The following is a 17,041-nucleotide window of genomic DNA, read 5'->3' as shown; positions in this document are numbered from 1 at the left end:
ATTTTGGGTGGTCCTTGACATGAAAAGGTTTGAGAACCACTGATATTATAGCAACATAAGTTAAAAAAAAAAAAAAAAAGTCTAGGATTTAGAAGACATTCCCAGAAGCAAAGATTTGAGTTAAAAATGTTCGCTTTAAAAAAACAATAACGCACCCTGCCAGCGTAGTGCATGATACAGAAGTCTGCCTTGTCTTTGAGTTGCCGGGGTTTCTGGAACTTGGTGTGTGTGCCCTGTTCCTGGCTCAGCTTGTCCACAAAGGTCTTGTCTGTGGCCTTGGGGAACCAACACTCCTCGTCCAGCAGAGCCAGCACTCCCGGAGGGTTCGCCTGGAGGAACAATTACACGGGACAGAGAGAAAGGATATGGGGTGAGTATTGAGTGTCCTGAGTAGACCTCTAGACCGACTGCACATATAAACAGAGCTGCTACCTTTAAAACACATTTTTAAATCTGAGGCTTTTTTTGGTATACTCTTTAAATATTTTTGAGAAAAAATGCTGCTATTTTTCCCAATGTGACTGCAAAAGATTGCTGCTATTTGTCTCAAAAAGCTTTATACCCATACAGTATAACATGTATATAACGACGCAATGTGACATAGCTCCGTTTACACAATGCTGTACCCCCTCCAACTGTACATACTTTCCCCATTTTCAACTGCTTTTATTATATTTTGACACTTGCTTTGGCAATGTAAACGTATGTTTTCTCATGCCAATAAAGATCCTTTGAATTGAATTGAATTGAGTACTCAAATGATGTACTGTATCGTCAATCCGGAATCGTCTCTACAGTATAACCCAGAATGTTGGTCTTTATTTTCTTTCCTCTTTATTTCTAACGTCACTGAATCCAAATCGTTCTTCATAAAATGTTGCATTAGCAAATCTAAATAAACAGATTTTTATTTTATTTTTACGGGGCCAGAGCTCAGCTCTGGACCTGTATTAATGTTCCCTGTATTCTATACTTTTCGCAGTTCTGGCTGAACCGTGCTGTCGCTTTTTACGAAACTTGGCCATATGGTAGATGGTCATGAAAAACTATCAAGAAATAATTCTCACAATCTTTCGTCCAAAGGTGGCGCTATAGCACTCAATTGAAAATGCCAACTTTTAACAGGTACAACTCATGCCCTGTTTGACCTACAGCCATGAAACTTGGATACACATATGTGTCTCCTCATGCTGAACAACTTTCACACTCTGACTTTTGACCTCTGACCTTTAGATCTCCCACCACTTTGAATTATATGAAAAACAGTCATTGGCTCCTAACTTCTGCATTTTTTCACTTATGGTGCAAAGTACTCATTTTTTAAAACTCTTGAAAGTGTGAGAACTACTAATTTAGACGGCATCAGGTCTGAACGGTCCACAGGGAAATAAAGAGGAATCAAACTAGGGACTCGTCCCCACTGACCGGCTTCTCTATGAGGTCGATGCAGGGCTGCAGGTCGAGGCCGAAGTCGATGAAGCTCCACTCGATGCCCTCCTTCTGGTACTCCTCCTGTTCCAGGATGAACATGGTGTGGTTGAAGAGCTGCTGCAGCTTCTCGTTGGTGTAGTTAATGCACAGCTGCTCAAAGGAGTTCAGCTACAGGAAGAGAAATCACACATGGGTGAGAGAGAGGAGGGATAACCTGAACGGTCACATAATACTGTAGAGGAGGAAACTGAAACCTCAAAGAAATAGTGGAGCTGATAGGAAGTTAAAGCAGATATGAGCAGCTTTCAAGACCACAAAAACCAATAAATGATTAAAGACCAAGAATACAAACTGTGAAAAACACCAGGATGTCTTACAACTAGAACTACGTACAACTACAGTACACCTGCAGTTCAGCCATCGATTAAGGAGGTTTTGTAATTGAAAATAAGTCAAAATTATATCTGCTAACAGTTTCAAATTGTTTTCTTTGATGAAACGATCCATAGGACTGTCATTATTTTCCTGCAACTTTAGATAAAATCAGCAATAGGCAAGATCCTTACATAGCTGCCTCCATGGCTTCTGTAAAAGAAGTTCAATAGCGGTCAGGGAGCGTAGGGTTTGAATGGGAAATTGGGAATTACAGTATGTTTTCTTTCAAATAGCTTACTCAAGAGTTCCTAACAACCTAATAAAACGGGTTGGTGTTAATAATGGACCATGTTCAACTACTTCTGGGGTGGCCGGTGCGATACATTTCAGGGACATTTTGTGAATTCATGGCGAATTTTAGATTTTGTTTTAACAGCAAAACTATATCCAAAGGATTATACTGTGTGTATAATTATACTGTGTGTGACACTTGGATTATATAGTTTATAAAGAGATTTTTGCAACAATTCTGCCGTTGTTAATCTTGGACCCCTATTTTCTTCAATTAATCAGGTATTTTCTTTGTTTTTGTAACGTGTATTCACTGTAAAGGAAAACAAAAAATCTCCATGAATTCAAGGCTTTATGCGGTGAGTAATTGATAGAAAGAAAGTCACTTTGGAGCTGAAGTATTGTTTTAATTTGAGTTTTATGTCCTCCACTGAGATTTAACCTGTGATGTACTGTATGTCCTCCTCTGAGATTTAACCTGTGATGTAGGTTCTCCTCTGAGATTTAACCTGTGATGTAGGTTCTCCTCTGAGATTTAACCTGAGATTTATGTTCTACTGTGAATGAAAATGTCTGTGATTCTGTACCTGGAAAATCTCAAATCCAGCGATGTCCAGGATGCCAATGAAGGAGGCCCCCTGCCGTTTGGTCCTGTCGAGAGCTTTGTTAATGCGATGGACGAGCCAGCGGAACAGACGCTCATACGTGGCTTTAGCTAAGGCCTCCACTGCAAAGTCAGCCTGGAGGAGGAACGAAGGCAAAACAATTAATGTTCATTGAGATGGAGGATGGATGGGTTGGAACGATAGGAAAAGATCAGTATGATGGAATGAAAGAGGAAAAGAAGTGGAAAGTTAACTATTTTAACCCATTCAATCTGGGAACGCATCTCTGTCATTTTAGATTTCTTTGGATTAAAAAATTGCAGATATACAAGCGCTTGTATATCTCATGTATACTCATGAGCTTGTAGATCTGCTACTTTTTTTTATCGTGAAAATGCGTGCAAATCTTTGAATATATATATATTTGTAAAGCGAACATTTGTAAAATATGTTGTTCCAGGGACCTAAATCAACAGCAAAGATTTGAGTTACAAATGTTCGCTTTAAAAAATATATATTCAAAGATTTGCACAAATGTTCAAGATTTTTCTAAAATAGCAGATCTACAAGCTTACAGCGCGGCACTCAGTGCCGAGCTTGTATATCTGCTATTTTTGAATAGCCAAAGAATAAAATAATGGTTATAGCTCAAATCGAAAATGACACAGATGCGTTCCCAGATTGAATGGATTAACCCTGACGTCCCTGTTTTGGGCATGTAATTATAGGCAAACATTTTAGAAAATAGCCGATCTACAAGCTTGTGATGCAGTTCGTTGTGAGCTTGGAGATCAGCTATTTTCAAACAAAACTTGAAACATTTTGAAAAGTATGGGTATATTCAAAGGGTGAGAAAGGAAATAAAATAAATGAAAGGAATGAAGTGGCGAATGACGAGTTTGTGTTTGTTTTTACAGCAGCTATAACTCACAGACAAGTCAGACAAAATGGAAAATACGAGTGAACAGACAAGTTAAGTGGCCTTGCTATCAAGCAGCATGAGCAGTAAAGAGACTTGAGACCATGCCATATCCTGGCTATCAAATCCATCCCAGCCCTGACAAATGGATTTCACAGTATGATGTAGAGTAGACCTGATATTACTGTGAGTCCTGTATGATGAGAGCTACTGAACAAACGCCAGCGTAGTGTTGGCATGCAAACTGATGAATGATTTAAGGACAGGTACTGTAGTACAGCAGAGCATAGTTTCCCAAAAGGAATCTTATGCATTGAAATGTCTTTATTCTAATCTGAGGCTGGTTTATTTCACCTTATACAAGTAAAACTACAGGGAAAGCAATCTCAAGTTATAACTTTTTTTATGTTGGCTTGGCAATGTAATATTGATTCTGTAATATTGATTCTGGGATCCTAAGATAAATGGGGCAAAAGAGTACCCTTTTGAATGGGGGCAGCCTTCACCGGCCACAGTGTGTGTGTGTGTGTGTGTGTGTGTGTGGGGGGGGGGGGGGTGCGTGCGTATGTATGTACAAACAGTTACAGCAGGAAAAAAGATCAACATGACCTCACTGGCCAAAGGCAAAATGTTAATGCAAAAACTGAATTAACCGAATACTATTCTCCGCCTCCTAGGACAAGGAGACTCAACGCACTTGTTATTGTTACCCACTGACCTGTTCTTTGGTCTGGGCCTTCTGGACATAGTCTCTTCCCACTTTGATCCGGGGGGAAAGGATGGCTCTGGTAAACTCCATCACATTCAATCCAAGCAGATGACACAGCTTCTGGGCAGCTGTGAGAGAACAATTTTAAAAAAGAAACTGAAGAGTCAACCAGGATGCACTTGAATCATGAAGAAACAGTCATGAGGTAATGAAAAAATAATAATATATATTATATTTATATTATATCTATAAATATTAGTGGCTGGCCCGAACTGAATGGGCAGAGAGGCCATCTGGGAAACAGAAGGTCCGCATTTTGCATCCCGGCCCCAGCTATGTATTTAAGCGTCCCTGAGCAAGACACTTAACCCCTAACTGCCCCCCACCCTCACTAACTATTCAAATGGTTTGCGTTCATCCTACGGGGAACATGAGTGCCCTCAGCTAGTTTCATGGAAATCTGACCATTCCATTTTGAGATATCTTGTGTGCGAGTGGAAAATATGGCCCAAGGATGGCACTAGAGCAGGGGTGTCGAACTCATTTTGGTGTCCGGGCAAGATTGGTCAAATGGTGACTTGAGGTGGGCAGGAACCAGTTGCGGACGCACATGCGCACTCACACGCATTCAGTTATACAGCATTGTTTTTCAATCTGTTGTCTTGTCTTGTTATTATTATTATTATTATTATAAACCATTTTAAGTAGAATAATTCAATTTGAAGTTAAACAATACCTGGTAATGTGTGTGGGTGGTTAAATAATTACATTTATAGAACAGTGGTGTAAAGTAACTAATTACATTTACTCAAGTACTGTACCTAAAGATTTGAGTTTTACTTTACTAGAGTATTTCCAATTTCCAGAACTTTTACTTCTACTCCACTACATCTCAGTCACTGCTATAACTACAGTATATCACTTTAAAAAATGTTTTATGAAGATTAGCTACTTTAATTATTTACATTAAAATCAAACAATGCAATTTGTAATGAGCCCATCCATTTGAAATAGAACAATTAAATTCATTACCTGGTAATGTGTGAGGTAATGTGTGTGGTTATGATAATGTTCTCATCAGAACGGCCAATAACATTTACATTTTTTGTTTCTGTTAGCTAATGTGTGCCCATTGTTCTCAGGTTTCAGCTATAGATCACTGTACACAACATTCTTTTTATGCAGGCATACCTTCAACAAGGAAACTATATTTTATATATATATATATATATATATATATATATATATATATATATATATATATATATATATATATATATATATATATATATATAGAGACATAAAAAAGTTAGAGAACCACATATTATAGCAACATAAGTGTTTCAGAAAACTGTTAGGATTTAGGAGACATTTGTAAAGATTTCCATGATTTTTCAAAAATAGCAGATCTACAAGCTCATAGTGCGAGCTCCTCCTTTCCTTTCTTCGTGTGTGTGTGTGTGTGTGTGTGTGTGTGTGTCTGTCTGTCTGTCTGTCTGTCTGACAGAGAGAGAGTGTGTGTGTGTGTGTGTGTCTGTCTGACAGAGAGAGAGAGAGAGTGTGTGTGTGTGTGTGTGTGTGTGTGTGTGTCTGTCTGACAGAGAGAGAGAGAGAGAGAGAGTGTGTGTGTGTGTGTGTCTGTCTGACAGAGAGAGAGAGAGAGAGAGTGTGTGTGTGTGTGTGTGTGTGTGTGTGTGTGTGTGTGTGTGTGTGTGTGTGTGTGTGTCTGTCAGAGAGAGAGAGAGAGAGAGAGAGAGAGAGAGAGAGAGAGAGAGAGAGAGAGAGAGAGAGAGAGAGAGAGAGAGAGAGAGAGAGAGAGAGAGAGAGAGAGAGAGAGAGAGAGAGAACTAGCCAATACTAGCCATTACTAGACTAGTTGAATAGACGGTTAACGAGCCAATCAGCCAGAACAGTCCACAGCTGGCTGTGGAATGTTGGCTGACTACCGGGCCATCAGAGGTACTTGCCAGCCAGTGGGGGAGGGGGGAGAGCTGCTTGGACGCTCAGCAAGTCAACGTGCAAACTCCGACTCTATGGCTGTTAGAGGTAGTATCAATTCACTATTTGTAAAAGTATTTCGCGGGCCGCACTGGACCTTTCCGCGGGCCGCAAAATGCCCGCGGGCCGCGAGTTTGACACCCCTGCACTAGAGGAAAGGCCATGGGCTCACCAAAATCAGAAGTGGTAAACCTCCGGGGAGCATGAAGGTGCACAGCAAACTCCATGGCAACCCAGCCAGTAGTTCTGGAGATATCCTCTTTGGAACTAAAGTGTTGGCTGGACAGACACTGCCATTCTTAGAGTCGGCAGTTTAGTAATTCTCACAATCTCCTTTGGCTAAATAAACACTTAAGTAGACAACGTGGCGTTTTCTGACAGGAACATCTGGTACTATACTGTAGTCCCACCTGTTGTTTCTGACACCCGTGGATAAACAGACAAAAATGACAGAGATGTGTTGAACCGAACTGCACAAAATGGAGCCGGCAGGTGTGTCAATTATTTACAACACAGCCTGTGGAAACGTCTACAGAAGTCACCTGAATGACTGTACTGCACCTGATTCTAATGCAGCATCTAATGCAGATCAATTGAGACTGAAGAAAAAGACTGAAAACAAAAAGAAAGAAAAAACATCTGCTAAGGTCCCTGTGTTCTGGTTTCCACATTTGATACACTCACAAGGAGCATATCATCACTGTCGGGCAGAAACCTTATATCTCCATATTTCAACTTTTAACTCATTGAGTGCCATTCACGTGTTTTACCGCTATGGCGCAACGTGCCAATGACGTGTTTGATAAATAAATAAATAACATTTTTTGGGGGGAAAAAAACTTCAGAACCCAAGATATCATCATTTGAAGATTTGCAGCTCCATCCACTCCTTGTTTAACTTATAACTGAAAAAGGCTGTATCTCGCTTCCTAAGCACTTTTTTTTTACTTTGAAAAAATCTCTGGCACTGGGACAACATAGCCAGAAATAATTCTGGCACTCAAGTGAGTTAATGGGGGGGGGGGGGGGGGGGGGTCCTGTGTGTTTTATAAATATTTAACCAATAAGTGTGACAACATTCCGTTCCACTTCCTTAAAAGTTAACGGTTTGGACATACAAGGTTTCCGCACGACAGTGACGATATGGTCTGTGCACTTCTTACTGGCTGAGCCACCAGGTACCCGCCTCATTTCTTTTTGAGGTGTAAATCTTGTATAATGATGTTGGTTAATGGCAGGCTGACAAGGCCACAGCCGAGAAGGAGGATAAATCATCAGTGGCTGCCGTGCGCTGACTGCAGACAGGGAGCGCTACTTAGTTACAGCAGAGAGGAAATGGGAGAAAATATGAAGAGGAAGAGGAGGTGCAGAAGGTCTTGACCTGTGGGCCTTCCAAACTATCTGGATTAGTAGGGCTGTCACGATTATACATTTAAGTTGACGATTAATTGTCACTCAAATAATTGCGATTAACGATTTAATTGTGTGTTTGGCATTGAACATTGGAACATATGAATACAAAATATAATTTCTGTTTGCCTTTTAGGCTTCGTAATCACGAAGATTACGATTATGCTAAAATAATTGCAATTATCTAAAATAATTGCGATTAGACATTTATGTAATAATGGATTAGCAGCAGATGGTAGCTGCTGACAGGGTAGTTCTCTGTGTGTGTGTGTGTGTGTGTGTGTGTGTGTGTGTGTGTGTGTGTGTGTGTGTGTTCAGCTACCTGTATTCTCAGGCATAGAGGCTTGGTCCGTGTTCCTCTCTTTTTTGAACACGATGTTGCCAAACTGAAGGACTGATGACACCACTTTCAGCATAGCTACACACAAAAGACATGAACATTAATTACCATAGAGTAGACCGTTAATATCAATATTGTATAATATCCTGTATGTAAACATATCACACACACACAAATGTTAATGTCCTAAATAACATAACATTCTGAAAGGACTTGTGTGTGATTGTTAGGCCTGATTCATACTTGTGCGCCGGTTTCTCACACCGAAAATAGCAGATCTAGCTCACAAAGCATCGCGCTGCGACCAAGTATAAATCAGGCATTAGAGCGATCATTTCACACCCTGTGGATGAGGTTATACAATTACTACTAGCAGTGTGACTTCACTGTTACTACAACAACACATACACAGGATCTCCTCATGGGAGAAGCTCATGATGTTCATGGCCTCCATCGTCTCCTGGAAGTTGTCTTTGTCCTGCTGGCCTGGGATGGGGATGTTACCGTTGGACAGGAAACGGTAGTTGTTGAAACCTTCCAAAAGCAGGTCAGCTGCAACAGCACATGGAAAGAAGAATATTTTTTACAGGTGGTTGTATTACGATTACATTAAGTGTTTACTTGTTTCCTACGAGTAGAAATCTAGTGCTCTGTTAAATTCACCGCCAAAGTTTTTTCATAATAAAATCACCCACTGCCAGGGTTTTAATAATTTTTTTATAGAAACAATGTGAATTATTTGTCAGTTTATTTTTTAACATTGAAGTGAATGGATTTTTTATTATTTTTTTATTATTAAAGAGCTTTGTGTTATAGTGCTGCAAATACAGTATACTATACTGTATTTGCTATATACTATACTGAGTATAGTATATAGTAGTATAGAATTTAACGAATCACTTACAACCATCTCACACCATTAAATCCTGACACTGGTGTACAACATGTATAAATTATGCACATTTCTGAGAAATTTCGCCTATATAATGGTGTGCCAAAAATAGGGACACCAGGGTTGACGTGCTTAACGTGATGAACTTACTATTACCATGTTGGACCTTCACTCTAATTGCTCCACAATCAACAGCCATCTGGAATTATGATGTCAGACTGCAGAAACTATTCCTCTGTGGTATTATCTGCCTCCAGGCATTAACCTACTTACTTTTGAGGTGCTCTCCAGCCCCAGCAAGCAGCTGGTAGAAGACGTGGAAGGTGCGCTCATCTTTGGCTTGGCGAATGGCTCTGGATTTCTCTAATAGGTCTGACACAGCATAGTCAAGGAAATAGTGTGGCATTTTCCATTTGAAACTACAGACCACTACAACAACACCAACACTAATACAGTATTATTCCTTTACAGATAAGTTTACAGAGTGGGGAAAAACAATACTCCTTTGCAAAGGCTGAAATTCAAATAAAAAATGTCTACGGTTGCTGTGCTGACTCACATTGACATGAATGGACTTAAACTATGGGTTTCAGCTTTTAACATTACTCTATAATCGTAATATCAGCTTTTATAGAAAGCGTGTGTAGAAAATCCCTCTGACTCTGAACATAACATATCTACAATATATCTACAACATATACTTTTACTGCTCCTAGTATTGAGGATTTGTTGTAGAATTGTATGTCTTTATATGTCTTGATGAATTAAATAAAAACATTTTTGTGTTATCCTTTTAGCATTATTGTATAACTGTACCTCTGTACTTTTTGCAAACTGTTAATAAAGTATTCAACCAATCAATCAATCAATCAATCAATCAATCAATCCAGTGTTCTAAGCAAAATGTTTCAATATAGACAATGCAACAATACTTCCGGATTTCTGCATGGAAATTTCTCTTTTCTAGGTTGGATTTATACTGTAGCTTCTCTCTTTATAAATATTGAAATTGCAGTGAGTGCTAAGAGGAAATATAATTAATAACATGCATGTACAGTAAATCAATAAGGATACAAGTTTCAATGTTGGCCCCCACAATGTAGCCAGTAACATCAAAGTTGATCCGGATGAATTTCCCCTGCAGATGAACAGGTAAAAGAAGACAAGATTCAGGAAGAACACAAGACAAGCTCTTCTGACATAATAATAAAAAATAAAAAAAACTCTCAATCACTGAAAACTTTTTTTTTTAACATGAAATCTAAATTAATTGATCCATCTGAAACCCAGCCCTTTGGCATGCATAGCCATACATGCCACAGGGCAGACTTTCTGAACTGGTTTTGCCCACAGCCATAGTTATGTACATTTTGAGTATTAGTCCCAGGCTAAACTTGAAGTTCCAACCCAGTGTATTAGATAACAGAAGGTTCCTCTAACATGAACACAACCAAACACCAGTACAGATCTGGTTCTGATCAAGTGGAGGAGAGATCTGAAGAAATTGTATCTGTTTCTCTCACACACACACACACACACACACACACACACACACACACACACACACACACACACACACACACACACACACACACACACACACACACACACACACACACACACACACACACACACACACACACACACACACACACACACACAGTCTCTGTAGTGGAAGTTGACATCTCATTTTGGACACATTTTAGCTGACACGTGGTTATGATTTTTGTGGCACACAAGTTGTGTTGCAGTTCTGTCATCATTATATAAAACAGTATTATGAGACGCATTACCAACGGAGATTTTTCTTTGAAAATCACATGCAGATCAAGCTCCCTCATCACATCGGTAATATTGCACAGCATTCCACCTTTATGGTGTCACTTATTTATTTAGGTCTCAAGCTGAGTGAGTGAGTGCAGAGTGCAGACTCCAGCATATCAAAGAAATCATTAATGACTAGCAGACGTCTGTCCGGCTGGAATGCCCCTGTGTAATTGCTTACAGGAAAAAGCAGGATGATCAAATTCCTTTCCATCACGGTTTTACCCTCGCCTACTTTCAGAAGAAAGGAAGATCTATTCTATCCCAAGATGCACGCCACCTAAAATTTCTCATTCAGGTGTACAGCAGACATTTTGAGTTCAATAATGAGACAGCCGAGCGCCTTTCCGAATTTCAATTAAGTTTCTGCACTTACAAAACGTGACGAGTTGTCATTTTTCACAGTCTTGGCATTCCCGAAAGATTCAAGGATGGGGTTGGCTTGTAGAAGCTGACGTTCCAATTCACCCTGAAATAAAAGAAGCGATGTTACTGCAAAGTACTTTGTAAAAGCTTTCAGAATCTTTATTGTTTATTATTTATTCCCGTACCAAGAATATGATAACAGAAATAAACTGTCAGTGTCAAACACTGATTTTCACCAACAAACAAGTACAAATCACAAGAAGAAAAAGAGAACAAAAGATGTTGAGCTATTTCATGAGCTGTATAGTCGGTAACATCCTACATTTCACATAAAAAATGTTTTTCATAGAAGATGAAGACAGGAATCATGACAGAAGAGGTCATGTTCCAAAAATAACTTTTCAAGCTCTTTACAGAAAGCGTTTTCATAAGGCTGAGAAGCAAGATAGAAAAGAGCAAACATGTATATGCTACATTATGAAAATGCAGAACAGCAACTTATTTAACTCATACATCTGTTAGCCATTGTCTATAACCCTTTTAAACCTGCTGAAGAGATAGACTATTCCTTTAAAGCGAGAATATAATTAATATTAGTCAAACATTGCAGACATCAACAGGCATAAGGACAGGTAGGAGGAAAGGCAGAGAGGAGAGGAATCAAGTGCAGTAGCCTACAGCACTTTGTGATACAGTACTACATACTGTATATTACATTCACCCTACTGTAGTCTGTACCTGTGGCCTTTTAAAGGACTATGGTTAAAAGTAAGTGGTTTTAACATCCTTTCTGTAATTGTTATAATAGAGAAGAGAAAGATACTGGGGAAATGGGGGCATTTAGTATCTATTCCTAACAGAAACAGCTGAGCCGCTCTCACACACACCTATTGTCCCGCTGGACAGTTTAATGGGCTGAATAAATAGGTGGCCAGTGCAGATGTTTGGACAGGTGGACCATTATGCTCTGGTCCAAGCCACATTGAGGGGCTGGTCATGACCAGGGAATCCGGAATGGCAGCCACAAAAACAACATTCTCTTCTGGGACTTTATTTCTCTTCTGTGGCTAAGGGGAATATTTCCCCATTACGTCAAATCTAGCCACATTCTGTTGATGCGAGGAGGCCGTTTTCCAGATGAGCAAACTCCATGGTAGGAGATGGAGAGAAGTCAGTGTCATGCACAGGACGTGAGACATGTAATGTGATCTTTGGCCAGAGAGATATGTGATGGTCTATTTTAATTGAGTTTTCATGCTGCTGGAATGAAGCAGGAGTGAATGAAACAGTCCATTCTCCAGCTTCCATACGCGGGTGCTTCATTTCTTAGAAGGCGTGATGATTCGACCTCTGAAGCTGATGTTTAGACGCAAACATGAGATGACATTGACTGTAAGGTAGCCTATCTTGTTATTGACCTGACCTCCACTCATTCTCCCTGCGGCCAGTTAAACAAAAGTCCAATTTAGCATCTACTAGTTAATTATCGAGGTGACCCACATTCATGCTGCAGAACAAGCATGACAGGCGTCTGACATGGTCCAGACACCGGCTCCACTTCAGAAAGCTAATTGTTGTGAAGCGGCGATGACAGCCAGGGAATCTGGAAGATCTCAGGCAGTGAGTTTAATCATCAACTATCAAGAGAATACACCCTGAATTTCAGACTCTTTGGCAGGCTATGGAACTGAGCAAAAGAGCCAAAAAGGATCAGTCAAAACTGTCGTATTATTAGAACCTTCCGATGCAAAGGCCAGCCAGGGATGTGTGCTTAACGCTCAGCTCCTGCTCTGCAGATGGCAAGGCCAGACCGACACGACAAGTCACTCTTACCGCTGCCAAGGACAAGGTACAGTACGGGTTCAGGTACAGTGTTTTCATCTGTGCTTGGAGTTTTAACAATGGGAGCAAACAAATAAGTGAAGAACCCTTCTCTTAGATACTGTATCTAAGATATGTATATGTAGGCTAAGTCTCAATTTGACCTAAGAGAGATGGGGGTCTCTGTATAAGTCTGACCACACAGAAGAACTTCCCTGTAAACTGGCCATTGAACCATTTTAAATCATGCTTTGCTTATACAGTATGTAGGCATATGCTGTAGGCGAGCACAGCTAAAGCACATACTTTAAGTATGAAAATACATTTAACGCCCAGAGAGCAGGGGATTATGCAAAACTAATAAGTGCAGATGATTAAATCCACAAAGTTCCTTCCTGCTGGGAGGTGTGTGGCTGAGGTTTTGTGGAGCAACGGGGGGCCTGTTGTTAAGGGTCTGGACTCGTCTTGCACCTCTCACCCTATTCTAACCCAGCGGGAGGGTTTGGGCACCAGTCCTGTTGGCTCTCCCTGCTCCTGCCCCTGTTTCGGAGACCTGCCGCAGTGTGTCAGATGAGGGCCCTTAACCCTTTAAGACCGGGAACGCATCTGTGTGTCATTTTTTAGATTTATTTGGGCTATTCAAGAATAGCAGATATACAAGCTCATAGCGCGGCACCGAGTGCCGCGCTATGAGCTTGTAGATCTGCTATTTTTGAAAGATCTTGAAAATCTGTGCAAATCTTTTAATATACATTTTTAACTCTTGTTACAACTTCTGGGGGTCCCTGGAACAAAACATTTTGATATGTTTTTTTTTCTTCCTAAAAACAAAATTTGTCCACGATTTTTCCAAAAAATAGCTGATCTACAAGCTCATAGATCTGCTATTTTTGAATAGCCACATAAATCTAAAAATGTCACACAGATGCGTTCCCGGTCTTAACGGGTTAAGAGAAGAGTGCTATCTGGCAGCAGCTGCTCCTGTCTACATAATAACACTCCAGCCAGCCCACCAGGAACCAAAGAGAAGCTGGGAGGATCCTAGCCGTGAAACAGGGGTTCTGCTCAGTGCGTTTGGTGGGAACGGGATGGAATATATATATGACATACTGTACATGCAGAGATAATAACCAGCTATGGTGTATATATTATAAAACCTGGGCTCTATTATCTCAGGGGTTGAAACAATATTTGATCTGTATGAAAAAATATTTCATCAAATTGTATCCCTAAATATGACATTATTTAAATGAGGAGACAACAGAATTGAATAGAAAACTCAGTCATGCCATGAAATAGAAGAGGCCAAAGGTAAGAAGGTGGATGTAAAGAGAAGCATCTTCAGAAAACCCAGTAGAATGACTTTACATACAGTACAGTAGCAGGAAAAAGCACCCCTTTTGATTTGCCCATAGTGGCTTCAGCCCATAGTGGGAGTGCAGTGAGTGGTGTGTTGGAACCAACATGCTACTCACATAGAACTGTGCTCCACTCTGTAGTCAATGGTCAGATTCAAGTGTTATCATGGAAATAAATAGATTGTTAATGGTCATGGATACTACGAAGACACAAAACATATATAGTATACAGTGTGAAGTAAATGACAGTTACACAATACACATCATTTTCAAACCAAACCGGATGATGCTTACAACCAAGTGCATTAAAAGGCTTAGATGATGAAAGGTTCAGACGAAACTTAGAAGCTAGGGTGCATGACATGCAATATTATTGTGTTCTAAATCTTTCCCTTCATTATAAGTACAAATTATTGTTATAAAAAAGTACAGACTGAGAGATATTTGCATTGTATTGGCTAGTTTTTATACGGAGAAAACAACGTCTGTCAATGCTCCAACAAACCTTATAACAAGAACATGCAGCATTTGAATATTTAGGTTTCACTGATGGTGCAATTTGTACCGACTTCGGGGATCTCCAAATATGGGTGTAGTGTGTGTCCATATCGGGGCATAATTTGAGCACACAGACAAACCCACAGACAACTTGAACGAAGCTACAGAGGAAGTTAGTTGGTTTGAAAGGAGAGAGTTAGAGTAGCATGCGCATGAACGTGGTGTATAAAAAGCATAAAGACTTGCCTGTAGTTTCACTGGTTTAGGCGACTCTGGCTGTTTGCAAAACAAAAATCCAAATCGTTAGAGGAATGTGAGCACAGATCTGATGCACAAGCCAACCATAGTGCTGCCCATCCATTTTGCCCACTTCTGGTGTATGGTACATGATCATGGTTCACCTTTTGCCATTCATAACAGCTTTTCAATTAATTTGATGTATACTAATGTATATTAATGAATGACCCACCAGTCAAATCACCTGCACTAAAAATATGATGCTGAATTGCCATATCTGGCTCATGGAAAGTTCATTCTACAACCTTGCCACAACCTTTGAACTAGGAATTAAAAAGTATCTCATCCGCTAGTATAGACACCATAGACACAGTGTTGATTTCGTCGACTAAAAATGTTCGTTGACTACCTTTTTTCACTGATGAAAACTAAATAAAAACTAAATAAAAACTAAGCTATGACGACTAAAACTATGACTAAATGTATTGACAATTTCGTCAACAAATAAAAACTAGACTAAAATGTTAGTGAGGGACGAGTGGAGAAGAGACCCAGTAGAACTAAAAGAAGAAGTCATTTTATGTTTGGTTGAGCTCGGGTGTTGCGCTCTGAAAATAGCAGATCTACAAGCTTGTAGATCGGGTATTTTCAGCATGCAAATAAGTGTAAAATCAGGTATTACGACGCCATCAAGGCACCGCCAAAATACATTTTAGTCGACTAAATCAACTGTAGATTTAGTCGACTATAATCTTATGATATTTAGTCGACTAAAACTAGACAAAATCTAAAACATTTAAGATGACTAAAATATGACTAAAACTAAATGGAATTTTATTAAAAAAAACTATGACTAAAACTAAATCAAAATGTGCTGTCAAAATCAACACTGCATAGACATCATGTGACCTGGTTGTGACCTCATGACATTGCATATAGGCGCCAAGCAGAACTGCCCATTGATCTCCTCTAGTCATCATTATTCTGATTACAGTGCTCTGATCTGATGTGGACATCGTTGAGCGTTAATCCATAGACTGGCCTTAGAGTTGAACGTGTAATTTAACTAGTCTGCTGGACTGCACCCCAGAATAGGGATGCTAGGGTTCATATGGTTAATGATTGCAGATTGGGGTGGGGGAGTGGTAGTGATGCGCGGGTTGACCCGTGACCCGCGGGTCCCGCGGGTCAACCCGCGGCGCGGGTGGGTCGAGTCAGAATTTCAGAGGCAATTATGCGGGTTGCGGGTGTTGCGGGTCATCAACACCACTCTCACACGCAAATAAAAATCACATTTAAGCCTATTATTAATATTAATATTTGGATAAAACTACCATTAAAACCCATCATAATTATTTAAAGTTTTTATCATGATCTGACAAGGTCAGTGGTGCTGCTGTGTCTCACAGCGCTGCAGTTATCCGATAGATCAGCCTATTCTTCGTACCATGGTGTTGCGCGTTGAAAATATCAGACCTACAAGCTCACAACATGTCGCAACGCGCCACGTTGTGAGCTTGTATGTCTGCTATTTTCAATACGCAACAACACCACCATACGGCGAAGCACAAATGAAGCTTTACACGGCTGCATCTCCTCCTAATCAGCGCTGCGTACGGGTGGTTCGCTTGGGTGTAATGATAAACAGAACCGGGGTCCCGAAGTGATAGAATATGAACCAAGCCGGACCCACTTGACGATAATAAAACCCGTTAAAACCAGAACTCGTATGGGTCGTAGATATTATGCAAGCAAGCACAGTGACTGTCTGTCTGCAATGGATAAAGTGTTAGTGGCGAAACACATTGCAGGCAGCCAGGCAACTAAGGCAAGTAACCTCCCTTGCGCCATGATCATTCATGTATAACATTAACAAAACTAAACACAAGCTGTAGGTTTTGCATATTAAGGTTGCTAGATGTAAAGGCCAAAACATATATTAATTTGTTTATACTGATGTGCGATGT

At 40.1% G+C, this 17,041-nt stretch overlaps 1 protein-coding gene across 1 annotated transcript in view; it reads right to left on the bottom strand.

Moving 5' to 3' along the window:
* Window positions 1-17,041, bottom strand: part of LOC308074692 (myosin-10-like) — an 87,938-nt gene that overhangs the window by 31,167 nt on the left and 39,730 nt on the right. The window contains exons 6-16 of the mRNA XM_080414197.1: window positions 15,084-15,113; window positions 14,457-14,474; window positions 11,171-11,263; window positions 10,045-10,108; window positions 9,244-9,342; window positions 8,487-8,630; window positions 8,061-8,156; window positions 4,340-4,458; window positions 2,685-2,837; window positions 1,426-1,599; window positions 156-329 (exon numbers count right to left, since the gene is read on the bottom strand). Coding sequence (XP_080270323.1) covers window positions 156-329; window positions 1,426-1,599; window positions 2,685-2,837; window positions 4,340-4,458; window positions 8,061-8,156; window positions 8,487-8,630; window positions 9,244-9,342; window positions 10,045-10,108; window positions 11,171-11,263; window positions 14,457-14,474; window positions 15,084-15,113 — 1,164 coding nt within the window. The remainder of the gene's footprint in view (window positions 1-155; window positions 330-1,425; window positions 1,600-2,684; window positions 2,838-4,339; window positions 4,459-8,060; window positions 8,157-8,486; window positions 8,631-9,243; window positions 9,343-10,044; window positions 10,109-11,170; window positions 11,264-14,456; window positions 14,475-15,083; window positions 15,114-17,041) is intronic.

This window comes from Gymnoscopelus braueri (assembly GCF_963280865.1).
Source record: "Gymnoscopelus braueri genome assembly, chromosome: 2".
NCBI lineage: Eukaryota > Metazoa > Chordata > Actinopteri > Myctophiformes > Myctophidae > Gymnoscopelus > Gymnoscopelus braueri.
Note: the sequence above shows the minus strand (reverse complement) of the source record. Positions and strands in the feature narration are given on the sequence as shown.